Source organism: Anopheles maculipalpis, chromosome 2RL (genome assembly GCF_943734695.1).
Source record: "Anopheles maculipalpis chromosome 2RL, idAnoMacuDA_375_x, whole genome shotgun sequence".
Taxonomy (NCBI): domain Eukaryota; kingdom Metazoa; phylum Arthropoda; class Insecta; order Diptera; family Culicidae; genus Anopheles; species Anopheles maculipalpis.
This window is the reverse complement of record NC_064871.1, coordinates 72,653,579-72,677,121: the sequence shown is the minus strand read 5'-3', so window position 1 is coordinate 72,677,121 and position 23,543 is coordinate 72,653,579. Positions and strand designations below refer to the sequence as shown.

General features: G+C 44.1%; 5 protein-coding genes across 7 annotated transcripts in view; 3 read left to right on the top strand and 2 right to left on the bottom strand.

Moving 5' to 3' along the window:
* Positions 1–15,685, top strand: part of LOC126556033 (fatty-acid amide hydrolase 2) — a 526,247-nt gene extending 510,562 nt beyond the window's left edge. The window contains exon 7 of the mRNA XM_050211197.1: positions 15,666–15,685. The gene's annotated coding sequence lies outside the window, so the exon portion shown is untranslated. The remainder of the gene's footprint in view (positions 1–15,665) is intronic.
* LOC126556137 (GDP-fucose protein O-fucosyltransferase 1) overlaps positions 1–23,543 on the top strand; it is a 452,711-nt gene that overhangs the window by 240,897 nt on the left and 188,271 nt on the right. The gene's annotated exons all lie outside the window — the stretch shown is intronic.
* The window catches only part of LOC126568740 (disco-interacting protein 2), a 158,180-nt gene that overhangs the window by 34,326 nt on the left and 100,311 nt on the right, over positions 1–23,543 (bottom strand). The window lies entirely within an intron of this gene.
* LOC126556377 (uncharacterized) overlaps positions 1–23,543 on the top strand; it is a 306,838-nt gene that overhangs the window by 278,102 nt on the left and 5,193 nt on the right. The window lies entirely within an intron of this gene.
* LOC126556345 (signal peptidase complex subunit 3) overlaps positions 9,184–23,543 on the bottom strand; it is a 586,951-nt gene continuing 572,591 nt past the window's right edge. The window contains exon 5 of the mRNA XM_050211604.1: positions 9,184–9,196. Coding sequence (XP_050067561.1) covers position 9,196 — 1 coding nt within the window. The 3' untranslated portion in view covers positions 9,184–9,195. The remainder of the gene's footprint in view (positions 9,197–23,543) is intronic.

The following is a 23,543-nucleotide window of genomic DNA, read 5'->3' as shown; positions in this document are numbered from 1 at the left end:
CTTCGAACACTCAATCACATACGTCGGACAGAGTACGCGACTAGAGCCGCTCGCGAACCGATCCTTCCTCGTTATGACCTTGGCGTGGACTAACCGTTAGTGGCGCCAGCCCGCCTTGGCAAACAGAGACGCACACAAACGGAGCGGCAAACCGGCGGGAAAGTAAGTACTCTCGTGAGCGCAAGCTGCTACAACGCATTTTTGTTACTTTTTTTTTTGTTCACGCATTCGCAACATTCGCCACTTTCCTTTTGCCTCCCGGGTGCTGCCAGCAGCAGCAGCAATGGTGATGAAGCCCATGCCCCTGCTACGCTATTGGGTTGGCATATCAGCCAAGGGGAAAATTTTACATGGCCACCGTCTTGTAAGGTGGAAAAGTTTCGAGCAAAACAAAAAAAAAAGAGTGCACCACACCACATCCACTGCGTGTATATGTTTAGCTTACGCCGCAACACACAGCCCGACCAACATCCACACTTCTGGCCGAACTCATCATCAACGCCCGCACGCGTAATGAGCGTTTTGCATGTACCCGGAGCAAAACGCAAATGTGATCTGCCTCTTGTTGATCTGCTAATGAATGAAAAACTTCACCACAGCTCCAACATACCATGGTGCGCTCTGTGGAAGAGAAACCGTTGGGTGAGCGACGCATTAAATACTTGCGCCACGATCTGGCACGGTACGGTTGTAATACATTCGCGGACACAACAACCAAAGCCTTTGACCGAATGTATCACAAGTACTGGACCGAATGTTGTCCGTGTAAGTTGTTGAACTCGCGAGACGTTGTTCTCGCATTTCAGGCACAACCCGCAACAGTCTACGGTCATTCGCTTCCACCCGGTTTGTATTGGATTTCGTCCGACCACGTCCACAACTGAGTTTTACTTTTTGGAGACAGCAAAAGCGTTCTGTCCAGTTATTCGTAACCTTCATCGTTAGACGTTCTGATGTACAGGATTTGAACTGTGAAAAAATAAATCTAATCCCGCGTGCGAAACGGTAGATTTCCGCCATACTTCGCTGACCAGAACACACCAACCCGGGGGTCCGGTTGTTGACTCATAAACCCGTTCTACAAGACTGCCCGCGAGCCACAAAACGGTACCCCTTTTAGAGACCAGATATGAAGCTTCCCTAAAGGAGGGGAGGTCATTCCGAAACTTCAAATTCCGCGTGCAGCCAAATATCGCGAACGCTCTACGGAACCCCAACTTGGCACACTACTGACACGTCTAAATATGGCGTCTCGCTGTGTTTAGAATCACGCTTCAAGATGTTTATCGAAACATTTCGCAAAACGGTGCTCTGTGTGCACGAATCGAGCGCCTCCAGTGGGGCTGCTGCAGTTTTACAGCTAAAAGTGGTCAAGGTCCTGCCAATAATGATGCTGACTACGGGCATATTAGGGTTTTGAGGGAAACGTAAAGGTGAGAAAGGTATGCAAATATACGAATCGCTTGCAGGGATAAACTGTTTGACACAATTTTTTATTTTGCAGTTCAAAAGAAATTTTTCCTAAGGTTTTAGGTACAATCTTAACTACATCTTGATTTAAACTTTTTTTTCCCAACAACAACCAGCAGGCAGAAGTAGCATGCGATCAAAACAAATTTCTTTTTCGAAATCATCTCTATCTCTAGGCCACTCAAACACGCACTGTGAGCATCAGAAAACTATTACAGACCCGTCGAGAGCCGGTGCCGGTGCTGGTGCTTATCTTCCAATCATTACTCACAAATTCTCCTCGGCCTACTACTGGGCTACTTACTGTTACACAGACATTACTGAGACGCGCGTATCTCTCGCGTTCGCTCTAAACACTGCTATCATTGCATCCGATTCTAATTTCCCATGGCCCTCCTGCGGACATTCGGCGCCCATCTTGGACATTATCTTTACAGTTCTTTTTCCGTTAATGAGTCCCTATCATGTATCGACAGGGTGTAAGTCTCCAGCACCGGAGACACGAGGCTATAGCGAAAAACGGTTCTATACTGAAACGCAACCCCTTTACTACACCGAACCGATCCACTCCCCTTTTTGCCTACAAACCAGACAATCGCGTCCAGTATTTCTTGTCCAACTTTAACTCTTTGTTTGACGTGCGTATGAAATGAAACAAACCAACCAAAAAAAAAAAGACACCACATCTAATGTTGGCTCTGTGCACCTTCGAAATGTGGCGTGTACCAACTACTGGGAACCAAATATAATTAGGTCAGTCATGAAGAAGTCTCGTGAGGCACCTTCGAGGTATGCAAGCCACACCGGGCGACCTCACTGAGTGGGTAATGGACAAAAAAAATGAAAAACGAAAAACAAGATACAGCTAAAACTAGGTTTCATGAAAACAATCACGAACCATCCTCGGACCAACCGCCGGTTACATCAAAGGCCGGTAAAATTACTCTTTCTCGAAAAAAAAAATACGGTCTTGCTCCCTAAAACCAAGCGCGATGTTTTGCGCAAAGCATAAGTAACGCGTGATCTCGTGGTTCAATCTATGATGGATGATGTTTTTTTTTTTTTTTTGGCAGTTCGATTCGATCGATCGCTCCCGTGATGTTGTAAAATGGGGGCTTTCCATCGTTTAGACGAGGGACTAAAATCATGTCTGCTATTTCACTACACTGCGGTACGCGGGGTATTCGTCCCATCTCGAGAATCAATTGAACATCTCCCCTGAACATGATCTTCGACTTCAACTTCGTCAGAATACCGACTTAAGTGCACCGCGAAGAGTTTTGCACCTTTAGCAGGAATCTCGACGCCAAACACCGAGCGGTGGTACCTAAAAAGATACCGTTAAAGCGATTGGGCTTCCCAACCGAAAGCGTCCACTCTGCTTACTGTCCATACCACCCATTTAATGTAGCATTCCCCTAGGTTCAGACACCCGTCAGACGAACGAAGTCGTAAAACAATCGAATAAAAACTTTAGCGCGGATGTGAAATGACGAACCGAGTTTCAGCCTGGTGAAGTGGACAGCGGGACAACCAGCTGGAACATTGCCGAGCAAAACCCTGTGCCGAACCTTAGCCTGCTTGCGTTTAGGTCAGCGTTCGGGGACGGCGGAAATGGCAAGAAGCTTCGCTCCAAAACCACGAGAGCGCTACAGTCCAGGTGCCCGGTAGAAGGATTGTATAACAAAACCGCAGCACAGGCCACACACTCGTCGTTTTGTAGGTCACACGCGGCCACAAACCACACGCGCAAACCCTTTTTTTTCTCCCACAGGGGAAACGGAATTTGCTAATGGAGAGTGATTCGACACTATTTTACGCATTCTTCGCAAGCTTCGGCTGTTCATTATTACATGGAGTTGCAGATGTTGTGATAATACTGTTACGCGAGACATTAGAATGTCTTGGTATTATTCATTAACGCTTGTAAATGTCACTGCGCATTACGTGATTGTCAGAATTTGACGTCTCGGTACGCCGAGCCTCAATATTCGATAGACGTGGTCACAAAGCTCGCAACAACCGTGAAAGTGATAGCATGAAGCATGCACCAGAAAAAAGCTACAGACACACCCTGAACAGACTTTCCCAATCGTGCAGAATGTAATCGAAACCAGCACAGTGTGTCGTAAGACGCTTATCGCTCAATTAAGTCGCATCTTCGGCTGCATCATGCTATGAGAGCGAAGTGAAACAACGACCAGAACCAAGGTGGAAACAAGAAAAAACTTCATCATCTGGCGCACCGGAAACACATCGGTGCTTTTTGCGAGAAAGTGTGTGTGTGTGTATGCATGTGTTGGTAGTAGCAGGAACAGGAGCGGAACAAGTGTAATGATCTTTGTCGGTTGTTGCTACTTCGAACCGATCGATAAATAAATATCGGAACTGTTACCATCAGACCTCGCCGCACAACAACACATTTGCAGCCAGCGGATGGGTAGCACACTTTTCTGCTTAATTTGAATACTTGTAAACCCGTCAACTGGGTGCGAGGCGTGTGAGAAGAAGTGGCCTCCCCAAGGCAATGCTCGTGTGAAGAAAGTGGAGTACTAGGCTACATCTTGGCTGGTAAGATGTATCGAGAAGATGAGATCAGTGCAGATAAACGAGCCACCGAGGGGTGCTTGGGTGTGGTGCGGAGGAGACGAATTTCAATTAAAGTCAGATCATGCCCAGAAGGGCACACAAGTACTTCCTCTCTCTTTCGCTCTCTCTCTCTCTCTCTCTCTCTCTCTCTCTTGCCGCATTCCACGCCCTACCCATCTTCTTCAAATATCATCACCGGCGTCCGTAGGAAAGCTGTTGATAACCAGACCGGAGCCCCACATCGGTGTCTGCCGGAGGGCCGTACATCCCGAGGTGGTGCTGGAGCTGGAGGAACTTTTTTGCGGTTTTGTCCTTGGTTAGGTTTTCACTCGACACGTGAAGGCATGGTAGAGCGATTTATGCATATCAGCGTGATGGCGCTACCGCAGCCATTGTTAATAAGTAAATAAATCAGCACTCGTTACATGCATTTATCACGGTGACGCCAACTATTGGATTGTCTCTTTTCCCTTGTGATGTGATGTGCTTTTTTTATTTCCTTCCCCTCTGCCATCGTTGCGTTCTCATGGGAGTATTTTTTTTTTTTTTGCGGTGAAGCTTTTATCGTACATGTGTTCTTTATGCTCGATGCAAAAGTGATCCCATACGTCTGCGATCGCGAATATACCCACCAGCGGATGGAAATGAGTTCAATGCATTTTTTGATTAAAATGTTCAACGTTCCGAGGCGAGGTTGGAAAGCGGAGTAAATCCAATCCTAAACAAACTAGAGCACATGTACTGTGGTGCACGGTACGATGTGAGAGTTGTTAAGTTTGTTGCTTCTCTTATCATTTGTACTCTGGTTTACATTGATTGATTGCACAGCGTAGAAGAAATCTGCATTTATGTTTGCATCGGAATAGACAATTTGTCAGGGTTTTGTTTTAATGTGTTGTTTATGTAAAGAAACAATTTCTCTCATTAGTTAAAGATTCAATTGATGTACAAAAACACGTCTTCATACTCTGTTGGAAGCCTTAAATGTTAGGGTTTCTTAAATAATCTTTGTTGGGCCCTGCTCAAAATGCCGTAGACTATGTACTGATAGAACTGGTCTCTCATTTTTCAGAAACTCTACAGGTAGAATTGGTTAGAAACATTGGTTTTACTAACGACAAGGCTGTTTGATTTTTTTCAATGTCTTTGTATCCATTAGTCGGTAGGTGGCCCCTCGGTAGTGAGGCGACACCGACGCCAGTTTTCACAAACTAGGACTAAAGCTCACATTCCAGGAACGTTCCCCCGTAGTGAGCATTGCAAGTATCAAGTCAACTTAAATCAGCAAGTGTAATTGGCAGAAGTGGATGAAAGTTCTGCTATCTTGGGACTGGCGTAACTTCGGATAACGTTGTCAGCAGCGAAATCCGGAGACGCATTGTGCAGAGGAATCGTGCCTACTACGGCCTTCACCGTTTGCTGAGATCCAGAAGACTTCGAGATCGCACGAAATGTGATATATATCGCACACTGATTCGCCCGGTGATCCTATATCACGCCACGAGTCTTGGATCATCCGAGCAGAGGATACAAACGCTCTTGGCGTGTTTGAGCGTCACATCCTGCGGACCATCTTTGGCGGCGTGTTTGCGCATGGAGTTTGGAGGACGGAGAACCGGACATCCTGACGGCAGCAAAGACCGGCACGAGGCGTCGGGAAGCACAGCAAGTTGGTTGGCTAGATCAGGTGAAGGGAACCCTGTCGGAGATCGGATGCCTACATGGAAGGGATGCTGCATCCAGGGATCGAGTTTCCTGGAGCTCTATCCATCCCCGTATAATTGTAAATACCCGTTTAAGTCAATATAAAGGATGATTTTACCGCAATAACATCAAAAACCTTTGGAAGAAAAAGTTGGTTTCAAGAAAACACGTACTCGCTTGCGTAACAGAAGAACCATTTCTTCGAGATTTCATCTCAAATGTCGATCACGAAAGATCTTGGAATTTCAATCAACGATCAGCTTCAAGTAAGCATGGCTTCAGTGCAAAATGTGTGCGAGTTTCATCATCATTCAGCATCTTTTTTTCACCAGCGCGGAATTCCCGTTCCTCAACGTGTTCAGATTTTTGCCGATTCATACCCTTGTCTTATCTGGCGGACGAGCGGAGGGTGTCCAGATCACGATCGATCACGAAAGGGTGACAGCGAAATGATGCTTGCTTTACTCGTACGATAGCTGGATTATTGCAATTTCAAATTATTAAAAAGGGGGCCTTTGTATAAATTGAAGAATATTTTGGGAAAGAACTTTATTATTTTTTAAGATTATTCTGAGATAGTTTAAGTCATCATTCTTTTTCGTTGGAGTCCTAAGTTTTAATTTAAAAAATAAACAAACCTCGAAACAGAATGCAGCACTTTTATTTGCTAAGGAATTCCGTGCAAACAGCGAGACATTCCAACTGTTAAACGCGAATGCACCACCATTATCCACTTGGCTATTCGTTATTACCATGTCTCAGACGAGTGCGAAACATTGACCATTTGCTGTCCGTGCGAGATATTTTGATGAGATTACGGTTTGCGTCGTCGGCGACCGCGCGCTAGTTTGCGTTCCGGTTTTTTTTAGAATGAAATGATTAATGCATCTTTAGGGTGGAACCGGTTAGTGTGGTTCCACGGCTAAGAAGCGAAACATCCTTTTCTGGTCCAGAGATTACCGGTTATACTTGACGGTGGGACCGGTATGTATTTTCGCTGTGCAGGACGAGTCGCGTGGATTAAAATTGTGTGTCCATGTACATACGAATTGTAGGCCACGCTTCTGACACTGTTCGCTTTATTACGGCACCGCAACATCACGCGAATACCGGCGCCATTATGCATCATTATCTAACTGTGCAAAGCGGTACAACGCAGTACAGCATCCAACGGTCTTCTCCTGGTTCGAGAACTTGTGTGTGCCGGATGGCAATCGATTACAATGTGGTACGAGCCAAGTTATCCTACTGGACAAGCAAACATGTTTCGGAATGGGTCGAAATAGCAGTCTCCAACAATCCCAAACTAATTTAAAGTCAACAAATGCTTCCACAGAGCGGTATTCGGACATGGATCGTAAACTTCACCAAGGTTCTGAGGTATCTTCTTTATCGTTCCAAAATTACACTTCTTCCAGGCAAAGAAATTATTCCAACCGAAGTTTTATTTGCTCACACACATCTGCTACCGTTATGGAACTGTAGCGTAAAAGAGTCTTCTTAAGAGCTAGTATTTCGTATCACAGATTAAGATGTTTGCTCAAACTTCTAGCGAAAAAAAATCCAAATCTTCACTAAAATAGCTCAACCGTTCAGAATCAAGTGGCGAACACTTGAGGCAAGCATCCTCAACGTGTGCACACGCGTGAAACCAAAAAGTAACACAGCAAATCACCGAAAAAAAAAAACATTAATTCAAGAAAAAACTGCAAGCAAACCGACAGTGCAGCACAATTAGCATGGGTTATTTAAAGTCACACGATTTTTTTGCTTTTTTTTGGCGGAACGGATAGAATATAGAGGGCATAGACATCTGGGCAAATTGCCACCCTCTATCCCGGGGATGCGGAAGCATTAATCGTGTTTCCTTCAACTGGCCCTCCTCTGCTTCCACCGTGGTGTTCTACTTGACACACACCGGAGCCGTTTGCCCTAGAAAAAGGTGGCAACACAGGCAACTGGACACCGTCAACATTATGCACGAGATGCTCAAACGTGAAATAGTGCCCCCGAACGCCTAAATAACCGTCCGTGACCATTCTTCACTTTTAATGTGATTCCTGTTCTCTACCATCGCCTAATGCCTGTCCCTACTCCACAAACCCTCTGGATTTCCCGTTAGCGAAGGTTTAGAGATCTAGGTCTGTGAGCCACCGAACCTTTCCACGAACTTGAACTCGCAAGCGGATTCGCGAAACCCACTTTAACTATGCTTATTATGCCTAACGAAAGACCAATGACCAGTGGGTCCACACGCGCACACACACACATATATATACATAAATCCGGCCATAGTGAAGTGATGCTTGAGAACATACAATGTTTTAGTTTTTCTGCACAGTGCCGAAAGAGGTACCCAAAACAGTGGTCTAATAAAATTATACCAACTTTTTGCAGACAAAGAAAGTGAATTTATTTAGCACAAATCTTTTGGAATAAACTTCAGCCCGCCTCACAATGGAGGTCAAACAAATGGACTAGAGAACATCCAAAATTCAGCCTCTTCGGTTTCCCAGACACCACCAAGGTTACCCAAAATAACAACAGAATCCGTGTCAAAATTTGCTAAAGTAACCGCATTTTTGTAGATCAACGGGATAAAATTATTTCCATTTTGCTGACTGCGAAAGGCAGGCTTTTCGAACGGCAAAAAGCATGAGCAAGTGGGAAGTAATAAGAAGTCAATGATAAATTCTGCCCATATCGGGGGGACATGTATTACTGATACAAACAAGGTTCACGATGCACCTGTCGGGATCGAAAGAGGTAAAGTGTATCGTGGATCTTATTTTTTGTGGTGACAATGAGCAGGTGTTATAAGTAAACTTCATTGTGGATGATAAATTAGCAATTTTATGTTTTTATGTAGAAAAAAAATAAATAAGAAAAAACAACAGCAGAAGGCACGTTTCGACACTCTCTTTAGAGGTTTATAGTTTTGTTTTTTGGGCTTCAACTCTCAAGTGTTAAAGCTACTTCGCAAGACAAAGACGTATTTCTATATTTTATTGTATTGTTGTCTGGTATTTAATCATTTTCGGCTGTTTATTCATTATTTATTTGTTTTTTTGTTTGTGTTTATATACTGTTTATAAGTTGTTTCGTTATTTTCTGATTTTTTTAAACTATTTTTTCCATTTAAGTCTTTCCATTTTCTCTTCTTTAGCTTTAGCTTTAGTCATTAAATATTTGCTTTTCTTGTGTATTCATTTGTTTAGCATGTTTTTTTTTATTTTTTACCTTTATTTTTTTACTGCGTTCAATTTAGCATGTATAACCATCGGATTGCAAATTATCTTACATTCTGTCAATATTTGTTGTGAGCCATTTCCATCAACAAAATATTTATGTTGTTTTTATTAAAGGTAATCCCTTAATAAAAAATATTAAAGTCGATATATTTTAATTTTTATCTTATTCTTGGCTTAACGACCTTTAAGGTCACGTCGGCCATCGAATATTTAACAAGGCTTGCTGATAACAAATAGTTTAATAGTCAGACCTCACTACGGGGGGACCCCGGTCCTGCCATGAAAACTGGCGCCACTGTCGCCTACACAAAAGGATCTGTCATTTCTAATTTCTTTGAATTTTACAGAAGTCGTTGGATGTTTATTCTTATAAATTTCACTTGCATAAATATTGTGATGACTTCTCCCATTTTATTCATTCGTTAAGTTAAGACATAAATTTAAAAAAATACACAAACAGCTGCATAATAAATGTAAATCTACAATTAATACGCCATATTTCACACACATAATGGAGCATATAAAGGTAAAAGGTTTGTGAAGGAATGTTAACTGCGGAGTAATAATCGGAACAGGTCATATAATTCACTTTCATTTATGTGAAACGCTCATTTCCGCTACAGTTAAAACCCATCGCACCAGATATAAAGTAGATGAACTTATCTTAACCTCCTTTTGTTGGGGGCCAGCTCGCGTCAGCCATCGACGACGAGCGTCTGGGCACAACTCGGCGCCTCCCATAAACAACCGCTCTGACATAATTCTCACACTAATTGGCACGCAAGCGCCGGACGCGGGGTCTGGCTGCTTTATGAGCAGCCATATTTTAGTGCTATGTTTTGCCATTCGTTGCTGTTGCATCTAAAAACTGCACACACAAACGTCCCGTCGGTGGTGAAAACTGCCGTGAAGTTCTGTGCCCGTGATCGATCCCAAGCCGACGTATTACTACAGGGGATTCGTCATAGTACTTTTGCGCAATTCCATCAAAGACCGTGTAGACAAGGAGCAACTACCCGCTAGGGCAGGGTAATGTTGGTGGTGAAATTTATTTTGTTGTTTTCCCGAAACAAAACGTATAGGTCCCAGCGTCGAGACCGTTCATATTCCTGTCACTCCTGTCCCGGGAAGGGGGTGGTGCCATATCTTTCACGTCTCCGTAAATTAAGCCGCTGCACAATCGGTTTGTAGGCGGCGACGATTGCTTCACGCCCGAGGGTTCTGTCCGGAATCGGGAGACTTTACTTTCACGCAAAAAATATATATGATGCAATGACATTCTGCCGTAAGGTCGAGTGCAACGTTGCAACGTTGGGTACGGCGTTTCGGTGCGCTCAGTTTTGCATAATTACGCTTTGCACTTCAAAAGTAGCTGACGTCATACGTTAAAAGGGCATTATAGCGTCGAAAGAAAGTGAGAAGTGTCACTTTTGAGGGTGAATGAATGCACTTCGCTTGCTGCATCCAGCAACCCATGCAACAATGTTGCACAACGTAGCTTCCTATTCTAGGAAGTAGTCCCCACAAACAGTTCGATCCGATTTCGCAACGCTGAACAGACGAACGAACGCGAAGGAACGTCACGCTCACACCGTTTTGGGATGCCATTTTTGGGGGAGTGTAAATTGTGTGCACATCATCAGCGACACACGAGAGCTGCTGCCCGAAATGGTAAAACTTGAATTTTAATTCGCTGCTCCACGCGTCACTTGCATACCACAACGCGAGAAGGTTGGTTTGCTCCTTTATGGTGCGCACCAGTCTACGCACCCAACAACACTGTTGTGGCCACCTTTTTTTTTTCTTTGCATAAATGCATACAGTTTGTGCAATGGCAATGCCGGAGCGATGCAGTTTTGGGGCATGGTCTTTCGTTGACTCACGATATAAATATTCGATGCACACTGTGAAGCATTCTGGACGCATTTCCATACTTTGATCTGAGTCGATAGCAAAAGTGTTTTCACTACTGTCTTCAGTGTACTGATCTTCAGAAATCTAAACGATTTCCCCAATACATTCCAACATAAGTAATCGTTTTAAACGGCACATGGTGAGGTACTTAATTTTCTTTAAATTGCCAGAGATGTTAACTGCTAAATTGTTCTCCACAAACGATTTAAACATAAACAACTCCGGCGAGATCGCCCATAAATGAATAATTGACGCTTAAAATATGAAAATTTGTTTTCAACTCTTCAGTGCATGACCTCGATGCGCAAAAAAAAGCTACAACAGAGAGAGAAAATATGTTTCGGTAAGTATACTTTCTCACAACATAAAACACACGCCCCGGCTCCAACCAAATCAACATCGATTCGTTGGATCGATTGGAACGAATCGATTTGTGGCATCGTTTTGGCCTGCCCATCAACACCTCAAAACAGTTTTGGTTTGGTTTGAACCACCAAAACAAGCGGCCGAGCAGTGTTGTGAATGTTTTGTTTCGCTTGTTGATATTCCCGGCCGAAAATTAGACCGTTCAGGCGATTTTTTCTTCTGCAAAGCATCCCTATTACGCTGGATGGGTGTTGTGTGGCCGGTGTGGGTTTATTTATCCGACCAAAAAATAAGAAAAAGTAAGGGTAGCCTTACGAAACATTAAGCAATAATAAATAGCTTTAAAACCATTTCACTCGAGTGTGCATTTTTCAAAAGGATGATGGCCACACTACGAAACCGACATCTTCGATCAGCGTCTTGTTGTTGATGCTGTGGTATGGTAAGGAAAACGAACATCTGCCATGAACCTGCGCATGGCATCGGTCAATTGAAACGTGATCATCGAATCTTTAACTTCAAGTCTGACAGCGAAACTGGCAACGGACGAACTTATGCTCCCGACGATGCGAAGAGCTTTTTCAACAGCTTTTAAACTTGCTTCAGTAACTTTTTGCTCGTAATTTGCCTAATCGTCTTTGGGTGAAGGTTTACACAAAAGTAGAATTGTATCTGGTGAACTGTCTGGGCACACCAGCACTGCAACGGTGAGAGAGAGAGAGAGAGAGAGAGAGAGAGAGAGAGAGAGAAAGTTAACCGAACCGATTAAATTTACCCGATTAAAAGTTGGTCCTATGTTCTGATGCACAAGTTTTCCAGTGCTTCTGGCGAGACGAAGATAAGGCAAAACATACTGTTGAGATGCTAGAAAACACATTCCAACCATCGACCCCCCTCCCCCCCCCCTCCTGACCGAGACAACTTCTTGAAAGAACAGCAACAATTTCAGCTTTGATAATTGAAGCAAGTGTTTCTCCTTCGCTCGAGATGTGTGCTTGAATACTGTTCACCATTACCATATGTTTGCCGGTCACGATACCGTACTATCGACTTCTAGAATTAGTTCTCCGATCCCCCACGGGTGCCATAATTTGCAAGAATGGTGCTTCTCTTTTCAGGCACGTCCCGGCTGTTTGGGAAACTGATAAACATGGGGCTTTCTCTTTCGTTATTTTTTTTTTGTTGCCTTCTTCTTTTGGGGTGGTATACCCACACCCACCGTACAAATGATGGCATGGATGGCGTTGTACTTTCGCAGTTTTAGGTCACCGGTAGATAAGGCGATACCCCGACGCCATCGTAGCGTTTTGTACGCAGAGTTACTACGAAACGCTTAAAGCCGCACTGGGAATTGGAGCTTGAAGCATATGTACGGTTCATTCATTCGGTCGTAACGAAAAATAAGGAAAAATTCACGGTGGCCGGAAAGCATTTTATGATAGGCAAGTGAGCTCAAATAGATCTGTTTTTTTTTTTGCCATGCATTGACTGAGCAATTAAAAGCAAAAAGCAGTTTGGTCAATTTGCGAAAAAGCTATTTTCAATCGAGAAAGCCCTTTGCGAGCGAAAATTGTACCGGTCGTCGGTATGGATGAAGCCGAAAACTCTAAACTTCACCCAGGCACCTAGCCGAAGAAGAAGGTGAGAAACCCCGTCCTAATAGAAAGCAATCAATTTGGAAAACATTTAAAGAGCTTACGGGCTGTTGGGGAAATTGTGTTGAGAAATGAATATCACGTAAAAATCATTGATCATGCGAGCGTTTTTGAGGAGGTTTTTTTTTTGTATGATACTAACCGGAACTGAATCTTCCTACGGTATTTCGAAGCATTTTTATGCAAGTGTTTAGTAAGCAAATCGTATTAAAGTGTCGAGTTAGCCCAAAACAAAAGAAAAAAACCCTTCATTCGATCATTGATCGTACGATCATCAAGCCTTTTTGTATGGGATCCGATCGTTAAAAACGATTAACAATTAACGAATTTCACTTTCGCGCAATTTGGTGTTTTCCTCTTGCGATTTTTCTCCCCTCCATTTGCGGTATGTTTCTGCTGCTCCTCCTTCGGCGTCCCTTGTTATGCCACTCGAATGCTGCATAATTATGTTGGAAAAACGTTTCTCTTTTCGCCCACTGCCGCACATAAAACACAACCCGCCAATCCGCTGTTGACAAGCCGTAACATATTGCTAATCGACCGATAGAATGCATGCAGGTGGAAAACTGGATGAAGCGATTTGTTCAGCCCATTTTCAGCCAACTAGCAGGCTGAACGGGAACCTGTAACGCCAAACCAATCGGGACGGGTCTTCTTCAGGAGGAAGGAGGAAGTAATTGAGGCGTAAGGTTCGATTATTCCATTTTTTTCAGCTAACAATTTCGAACCACCTGGCCAACCTCATGTCTGGCCAACGAAAGGAAAAGTGCTGCCTTTTTGCGATTACGCAAACCCATGATGCCCGCCTTTTTTGTGCTTTCATTCTTCCCAAAAGCCCTTCCAAAAACTACCGTTAATTGCGCACGCGCGCGCGCGCACCTATCACTAAAAGCACTCAAATGGTTGATTAAATGATGATAAATCGCAGGGCCCTCGAACCACTCCCGCCATTCTTCATTATTATCACGAATTACGAGCGGCGCGCGGTTGATCGAGGAAAAAATTATCCGAAGAAGATATTTTTAATACCTTCCTCCTCCTCCCCCAACCAACCCCCCCCCCCCCCCCCCCAACTGAGGAAGGCCCGTTTTGTTTTGTTGCTTTTCCGTTCACACTGATTAAAGCCCAGCCCACACCCACTTGCAGCGAATTTTCCGGCATTCAAAGTTGATGAAAATGAAAACTGGTTCGTCCGATTCCGAAGCGTTCCACCGTGCTGACTGTGCCGTGGTTGCGGCTCAGGACAGGAGGCGTTCCTTTAATTTTCTTTTGCCGCAGTTTTGTTGATAATGTTTCTCCCACTGATTGTCGTTACCAGTTATGCGTTTCTGAAGAGTTAGTTTTGTTTCGTTTTTTTTTTTTTCAATCGAAAGATGTAGCTGAGTAAACGCAGTGCAACCAAAGGTCCTTCATTCGCTCAGCGCTACGTAACGATGGTTTACTGTTTGCGGTCGAATAAATACGAAATTTCTAATCGCATTCGAAGATGGGTCTGTTGTGTCGATTTTAGTTTTTTTTTTAACAAAAAATATATTACACAACTGTACGCAACTACACATTAAATCTATCACTGTGAACTGTTTCGGTACAGTTTTGGTTGGTTTCGTAACAATACTTTGATTTACACATAATTTATGATCGAACTGAAATGTGCAAAAGCAAAGGCTTTTATTTATACAAATACCGCACCGGTGCTCTTCTTTTAAAAATAGCAATTATAAGGAAGAGACCGCCAGTTTATTGTTTAATTTTCGAAGCGAATCTTCCACTCAACGAATACCATTTTTGCACTACCGACCTTGGTCTAGGCCATGTTTAGTTTAGCAAACATTTTATTTGAATTTAAGTGATTGTTAAATTCATTTTACTACTTTTTCCTGATGCCATATTAACAGGTCAATGCCACAATCAATACCCTCGATGATATTCGACCACAGTTTAGCTACTTTGCGCCCGAAGGCCGTCTATCGCTACGCCTCATATCAAACGACATCAATGCCACGGGTTGAGCAGCAAGCGACGAACCGCAGGCACACAACAAAATATAATCACATAATGAGACAGAGAAAACAAAATCAACCGGGTAATAAAGTCTAAGCTTCACGCAATGTCAGACACAACATAAGCCACCGCTGTGCGATGGCAAGAGGTCACCCGACGTGATATTACCGCGACACACGTTAACACTGGCTTCGAAGCGTTTGTGCATGTTTGGCTGCGAATGTGGCGACTGGAGCAATTATTAAACTCCGGTGGCACACATTTACACCGTACACAATGGCGATCATGACCCCTCTCGCGCTCCGTATGTGCGTGCATATTTTTTGAAGACCTCTTTTTCCCTCCAGTCTCTTCGTTTCCGCCGCTCCCACTCTGCAAAACTCGTCACGTGGGTGGCCGAGAAAAACGTGAGAAAAGCTAATGAGGGAAGAAAAACCACGTTCCGTGGAACCGAGAGGACGGCGCCTTTCGATGTCCCGCAACGAACAACGTTGAATTATGACTGTTGACAACGAATTCAACGAAAAAATTCCAAACCACAGAACGGAGCTGGTGCCTTTCGATACAATTGCTTCAAATAGGTTTCATTATTTATCTCCCCAACGAAAAAAAAATCCTTCTCAAGCGCAAACATAAGAGATTATGTAAATGTGACTTGTATTGTTCCCTGCTCGGCCAATGACGCGACCACAAGTGACAAGAAGTGCACAGGAAGAAAATTGGAAGCAGCAGCTGCCTCTAATAATGCTGACCTTTCGGTTCGGTTTCGTGCGTGCACCTTAACCGTCTTAGCCACGCAAGCGTGTTTTGCGGGGTGGTGGTGCATAATTTTGCCCATGGCCTTACACTTTTTCAATTAAAATCGACTACAGCTCTTTCTCTCTCCCTTTTTCGTCTTTCGATTTCGATGCAGTGAGCACCGATTCGCGTACGAGTTATTCATAATATTTTGAAAACCAATGGGAGATCGGAATATATGAAGTTAATTACTGCTTTGCAAAGGCTCCAGCGGTGGAGTTCACTGCACTACCATCCGGAGACTCGTGTCCTCTTCTAAGATATTACCTTCGCTCGTTCGTTTCGAGCCGAGTCGTGACTGAATTAAATCATCAGGTCCGATGTTGCGGCATACGAAGCGCAAATGCGATTACTAGCGCAACGAAACAACCAACCATCGCAGGGACCCGTCTAGGGTCAGCCGATGGTGTGGCCGCGTATTCTTGCAACCGTCTCGAGTTGTGTAGGAAGAAAACACTTTCCATTCCAACATGGTGTGCACGTACACATCGGGTCAGCCAGTATTTAAAAAGAGCCACACGAAACGTAGGGCTCTTGTTTGCATTAAAAACGCACCGGTGCCGACGGAAAGGGAAGAGATGAGCATAGAAGCATAATAACAATCACAAAACAAGCCGCCCCATACCATCTGTTCACCGGGAACGAGTATCCTCGCGACGTAACAGTCGAATACGAACACGATTACTGGTCGGTTCGTTTGGATGGTCCGGTTTGAAGCGATCTTGACGGTCGCGGTCTCGAGAAAACTACACAACACAATTGTCACTTCAACGTTTTGATTGATGTAACCGAAGCATGTCTTCATTTCATGTTTTTTCGGCGATTTTTTTTCTTGTTTTTAAGCCTACGTTAATGGCGAAGCAACATAAACCTAGTGGATGCGTGCGAAGAGAAGGTCTTTTTATGAAAGCCACTGCTAGCTAAACCTAAAAGGATGAACCACCACCGTAAAGGCAAAGGAGAAATTTGCCCGAGTTCTATTTTTATACACTTACAAACTAACGACGCCTTCCTCTCGTGAGGGAAATTCATAAAATGCGTCTTAACTGCGGACAGAAAATCTCATCTCATCTATGTTTTCGTTTTACCAACTCTCCCTTCCTTGTCGGTCTGATTTGCATCGAATCGTTCCACATCCTCTACATGCAGTCGCTACACTGCAGCGCACCTAAATATGTTATGCTGCTGCAAATTAGCTTCCTTCTCGTTTTTTCCACCACAAACGGGAACGCCAATCGACGGCGTTGAGGCAGCATAAAATGCATTTACGATGCAACATCGTAACCCAGCTTCGTCTGCATCACTGTTCCAATTTTGTCCCTCTACCGTAGACTGTGTTCCAATAGCGTTTTCATCCCTAACCCATCACACGTGTTCGTTGGGTGGATTTGTTTATTTGTCCAAAAAGCGCGCTACCGTTGTTTCGCAGGGCAGGGGACGAATGTGCGCACGCGTGCCACCATTTCTAACCATTAAATGCATCGGCCAATGCATCCGAAAATTGTATGCCCCTTATTTGTGCCCACGGCACTACACACTCGTTACCATTTCGGTTTTTCTTATTCATCAGAATTGTGCTGTGAACACGCGACGTTACCCAGCAGTGTGTAAACAACCAAACACCAGTGCCAGCTCGTGTCCATCCGGAACCGTCCGGATGAACCACCGGTTAGGAAAACTTCGAAGCTGTCCCGGTTTTCTAGCGGGCTATATTATTGTTTTTTACGAGTTTTCCCTCCCTCTCTCCCCCCGCCCCTCCTCCCCAAAAAGTAGGCCACACGACATGTGCGCGTGTGTATCGAAAGATAGTTTAGCCGTGCGCAAAACCGATTGATGCGCGCCAAACGTCATCAAAAGGTAACGCAGCACAAATAAGCATTCACTGTAAGGTTGGCGATCGGTGGAGGTTTGGGTATGAATGCATACACATCGAGTACTAAAAAGGGGTGCCCTTTCTGGAAACAATCATCACCCAATACAATGAATTTGTTACAGAGCACATACACACGACACGATACTGCTGACCAACCGTCATTATCACGATCGCGACGGCCGTCTACAGTTGGCAGCACACTCATATTTTATTCTCCCCTCCCCAACACCGTACATCCCCCGATTCTATTGGCACAAAAGGTTGTTCCGTACACGATCGCATACGGCTTGCATGGCATAAAAATAACAATAAAAAAAAAAAAACATTCCGAAACGTGACGATATTTGTGCGATTGTCGCGTACCGATAGTAGCAGCAAACTGTTGTGTACGAAACAACACTATCCAGAATCGAGGCTTTCCTTTCTCGAAATGAGTAGGTGCTTTTTGGTGTGCTGACAAATTAAGCACGGGAGGCAAATGGGAGTTCTGCGCTGTCCCTAAGTGTCATTGTCCAAACAGTACTGAGCACCGGACAAGCCCCAGTTATGACAGTTAAATGCCGGAACGAAGTTATCGTTTTCACACACAACAAAAACCTAACCTCAATGATCGTAATGTACCAATCACCCACCACTTTTTAATATGCCGTTGTTATTATTGTGATTTGTCGACTTTTTTTTATAAATCACCGGAAATGGTATCGAATCGGAAGGTCAAACCTGTACGATCATGGGTGGAGTAGTGTGTGCGAGCATTTTGCTGTATTGAAGGCAATTTGCTCTCTTTTAACCATTTCGAATGGTTACTCCCTCCTGTTTGCTGATCTGTAACTCTGGTTAATTCAAAGAAGAATTTCAAACAACAACGACGCAGCCAGAATACATAAACGGATGTTTAATCGCCGCAAATCACTACAAAAAAAACCCCCCTTTCTAAGATAATATTTGTGACATAAGCTGATTAGCTGCGCCGCACGGACAAGTACGCCCGTTGACAAACAAAGATCAACTTTTCTTCTTCACGCCTATCTTACAGCTAATCACAGAACGTACAGACGACACAATTCATCACCTGCTCCCATCTCTAACCCAAGTCAGAGGGGTGAAATAATCAACAACTTGTTTTCGGGGTCTAATCTTCGTCTTTTCCCGTTCTGCCTGCCAAAAACAAACGAAGAAACAGGTTTTATTCGACGTCCGGGACTTAACAATTGTACCATCGCCGTCTCAGCTCAGGGTAGGATGCTTTATCGTGGCGGTTACATCGCGAGCACAGCATCACCCCGTCCCGTTGGTGGTGTAGATGTGTAAAGAATTTTATACACTGCGATCAGCAACAAAACAAATGTGTTGAGAGTCACCAAATTTTTAAACTTACTGCCAGACAGAGGAGGATACGAAACAACATTCCTCTCATATCACAAAAATGATTCCCTGGATCACCCGATGAGGCCTCCTGCTAAAGCACGGTATCGAATATGAGCCTTCGTTTCCGGAGAGGCTTCAAAAGAGGGAATCAAATACAACGGTACAGTAAACCTGCCCCGTTTTGGGAGGACTGTCCACGAGATTTGTGGAGCGTACGGTGTTACATTAGGTTTCACATTTCGTAGAATTAAATTGAGGTCATCCTGCACCTAATTATCACATCCCATGGGGGGAGGGGGGGGGGGGGTGATTAGCTTCAAGAAGAAATGGTCGGTCTTGAGCAGGAGATGAATCTAACATTTATCGGCGAATTGATGAATATCTGCAAATATCTGATAGACCATGAAAGTATTAATCTGGACTGATTTTGCGGTCAAATTCTGCAATATTTGTAAATTGAATTTTGATTCTTAGGAAGGTAAAACCCATACTTCAAGTGACAAGTTGAGTTTTATAAAACCTTCACGAGGTTCCGGATTACCGGATAAACCCAAACCAATCCAATAATTGAATATAACTCGCAAGAAATAAAACCACATTCATATCCCCACTCTGCATGTCTTTAGATCTCAATTTTCAAGAGCAAATAAATTGAACTCCCACATACGATACCGTATGTAAGCAATCGACGTCTACAACTTTCGATCCGAAGGACAGATACGGTAAGTGGAGGTTTGTGTATCATAAACGTATAGGAAGAGAATAAACAGCACTGCTACTCCAGGTGCGTATTGCATTGTGTTGTTAAAGTTGCAACATCGTAGAATACGATCACGTCATCTCCTGTACACGCTCCCTCATAAAGACTCCCTCATTCTCAAGGTAGAGGAAAAGTAAAACCTTCTTACAATTTATTTGATGAATCTTTTATCATAATATAGAATTATTTCTGGACTGGACAGCTCCAGAAGACAAAAGGAACCTAAAACAGCTAATAGCCATGATGACTTCAGTAAGAACTGGTACAATTTTCCATGCTCATTTCTTTCTCGTTCTGCTTTTGGTTTCCCAAGCCTTGAAACACGACTCCCGAGGCTAGCTATTCCTCGTGTCCAAATGTCTGGCCGGGTAAAACAAACCCAACCAGTTAGATTGTTCCGAAAAAGAAAACGAAATACAAACCCCACTCATGCTGCTATCCTTCGTTCTCGATACAGTTCCAAGCTTGATTGACTTCGTGCATGACTCCAGAACCTATCGGTGTTTGGTTTGTCTAATGATCGTTTGTTTGAGCGGTAAATCAGCATCGTTTCCACCCGATACCGGCCTTCCGTTCCGAGTGTACATCTACCTAAGCAGGGACGGGGTTTGATTTTTCTAATGGATTTAATTTTGGCATGGCATGATGGCCCCATGCCTCGTCACATTGAATGGTAACTGCGTGCGATCGAATTCCTATTGTGGTGGAATCAAAATAAGCACGTTAGACCCTACACGACCAAACCGGTGACGGTGACGACAAAGAAGCGGGTCACCAAATAAGGAGGCCCCTGTCCTTCGGGCTAAATTTGTCAGCGGGAAAATTAATATCTTGCCAAATGCATGCAGATGACGGATGGAGTCTTGCATGAACCTAAAGAATTGCTCGATGAAGTGTGTGATCAAATGAACAGCACAAACCGATCCACTTTTCTAATCAATTCTTAGCACATTGTTATCCAAACACTTCTTTATAGGCTTTGTTTTTTTTTTCATATTCCACGGTTTGTTTTTCCCTTACGAAAATACGGCAACCTCACGATTCGAGACGCCTCGAAATGACGATGGTGGGATGTTGATAATGATCATCTTTTCGAGTTCTGCGATCTCATCCTTAATCGTGGTATGTCTGGCGCACCAACTCCGAAATCACTCTTCACAACGACGCGGGTAAGCGAAGACGAAGATAGATATTCCAACAAAAAAACACAAAACTCTCCAGCCAAAGAACGGTGGACGGTGGAAAAGCTATAAAAATAAATCGATTGCCTCCGTACCGTCGAAGACGCGGTGTGGTAGCATATGGCTGAGAATGCGCGAGGATTTGGGGTCGCGTCCATGTAGCGCAGCAACCGGACGACGTGGTGGTGGCCTTTTTTTTAGAGTTACTCTCCCGTCCAATCTTTTCCCGGACCAAACCAATCGTTCGTCCACAATCAGTTCAAATGTTAATCTGATGGCGCGTTCCAAAACAACTCCCGAACGCCCGTCCACCAGTTGGTTAGCCGGTCTTAAACCACCACGTCGACGACTACATCCACACACTGTCTCGGAGACGTGGTGGAAGGTGCAAGAAGAACTCCCGCGCAGAAACATTGCAAATCGGCGTCGTTTTTTCCATCCCCTCCTTCGCCAACCTCCCCCAAACGATGCTTGCCTCAACGGACGGGATGGAAAAGCGAGAAGGATGTTATGCTTTCATCGCCCCGAAACAAGACAGAGAGAAGCGTAGGTTTTGAATGTTTTCTTCCTCGCGTTGTGCACACTGCGCTGCGCCTCCAGGTGTGTAAGGCCAGACACTAGCGAAATACGAAAGTGCAGCGCGATCTTCGCGAGCGTCACGTTTGCAGCGCCACCAAATATCGCGCATTAAAAAGCATACGGCAATGCCGCACCTTTACCCGAATGGCACACAAACCGTCAGAAGTTTACCGAGAAGAGGAGATCGACGGCATCCGAGCCTTTCGGCACGTCAAGCCCGAAAAGATGACTGTGTTTAAGTGCAAACTCGATTTTAATCCCTTCCTGGATTAAAATAATATTTGCTTCGATGGCTCTTTCATTTGTGGTGGTTGTTGATGTGTTTGAAGTTTATCACTTGTTGCTTTTATTTTTGGGGTCGCTGTGCTTCGTTGCTGTACAGAACTGCGAGAATTCATTAGAACTTACATCACTGGAACAAGATACACACGCTTTTGAAGGCCAAAAACAATCTGAGCGTTGATAAGATTTTCTTTCCACAACTAGGTGTCACACATTAGCCAATTTTCACAAGGGTTTAATGCCTTCAAAAGATTCTTTACACCAGATTTCTGTACACCAAATTCACCTTTTATTGCTCTATGCATAAACCCTTTTTTCACATCCACAAACCACTGCTATGCATATGTTATTTCTTTTCACGATCCGCTATATTGCCTAACAAAATGGATCACAAACGTATATTCGCACCAACCACTGTTTGCTGTACATCTCACAAACGATAAGCTTCTCCGATACAAAATGAGGGCTTACAATCACACCAAGGGCGTCACTGACGCGCGCGCGCGCGATTAACCGAACAGTCACAGCGAACCCGCGAACCGGTCCAAACGGAAGACGGCAGTTAACTGTGCGTTAGTGTCGAGGACGGGCAATAAATGCGCCCTGTTGCGATCTCTGATGATGATCCACTTCAAAAGCTTTTTTCCTGCATAGTGAGTTGAGAGAGTGAAGTGAGAAGCTCCCCATTAAACGTAGAGCGAGAAAGAGAGAGAGAAAAATCGGCCAAACGATCAGGGTGAGTAAGTTTTGTAAGGTACAGTGTAATGAGCACGATCGGTGAGCTGTGAGTAGAAAAAGTAGTCTCTTAACGTGGGGAATTACAATTACCTTATGAAGCGATCTTGAAAAATGCAGAAGCAAAACACAATCCAAAGCTCATCCCACACGGTGAAACAAGGCAGAAAGCTTTCACGCTCACAGTGAGATGGAGAGATCGATGAGTTTTCTTTTCTCACGCCCGATCGGGGTAGAGATGCTGTGAGTGAGTGTGAGTTCTTATTTCTCACTATCGCTGCTTTAACAAGTGAGCTAGAGCGAACGAGAACGCGCTCAACCAGCATCATTGCGCGGTTCCACGGATGCTGGATGCTCAATAAGACGACGAACCTGCGTCCCGCGGAGAATTTCAATAAGCGATCAAGCTGGGGCGTTGAATTTGGAATAAATAGCAACTTTTATGCTGCGGACCGTGGATGAAAACTGGTTTCGTTTTCTTTGCTGTGTCCTTCTGCGTTGGTCAGGTTCACGAGAAGGAGAGTGAGGATGTATTTTTGTTTAAAGGTTTTAGTTTTGCCTCGTTGTTACAGCTAGCAAACTGGATGGGTGAAATACATCCAGAAATACCTGTCAGAAAAATCGAAATACTCTCTTCAAAGAGTAAAAATCAACAGAATATAACTGTCTATATTAAGAATAATAACATTCATACACCAGTGAGTGGAACCAACCGTGTGCGTTGCATCATTCACGTATTACAGTCACGATTTGGCTATAAATTAATGAAGACACACACAGACGCCACGCCACAAACCGATGATTTGTTTGTTGTGCTCTGGCGGTCATAAACCGTACAACCGCTTATGTGTTATTCTTTCGTACGCAGAACCTTGCACTCGTTTAAGGACACTCAAATTGTCTATTATAAAATTGCATAATAATCCCATCACATAATCAACCGGTCCGAAAGTTGCTCGAAATAAACACGTACGGTTACGAGCGAGACAAGTAACTTCTTCAGCTCCAACAAGCAAT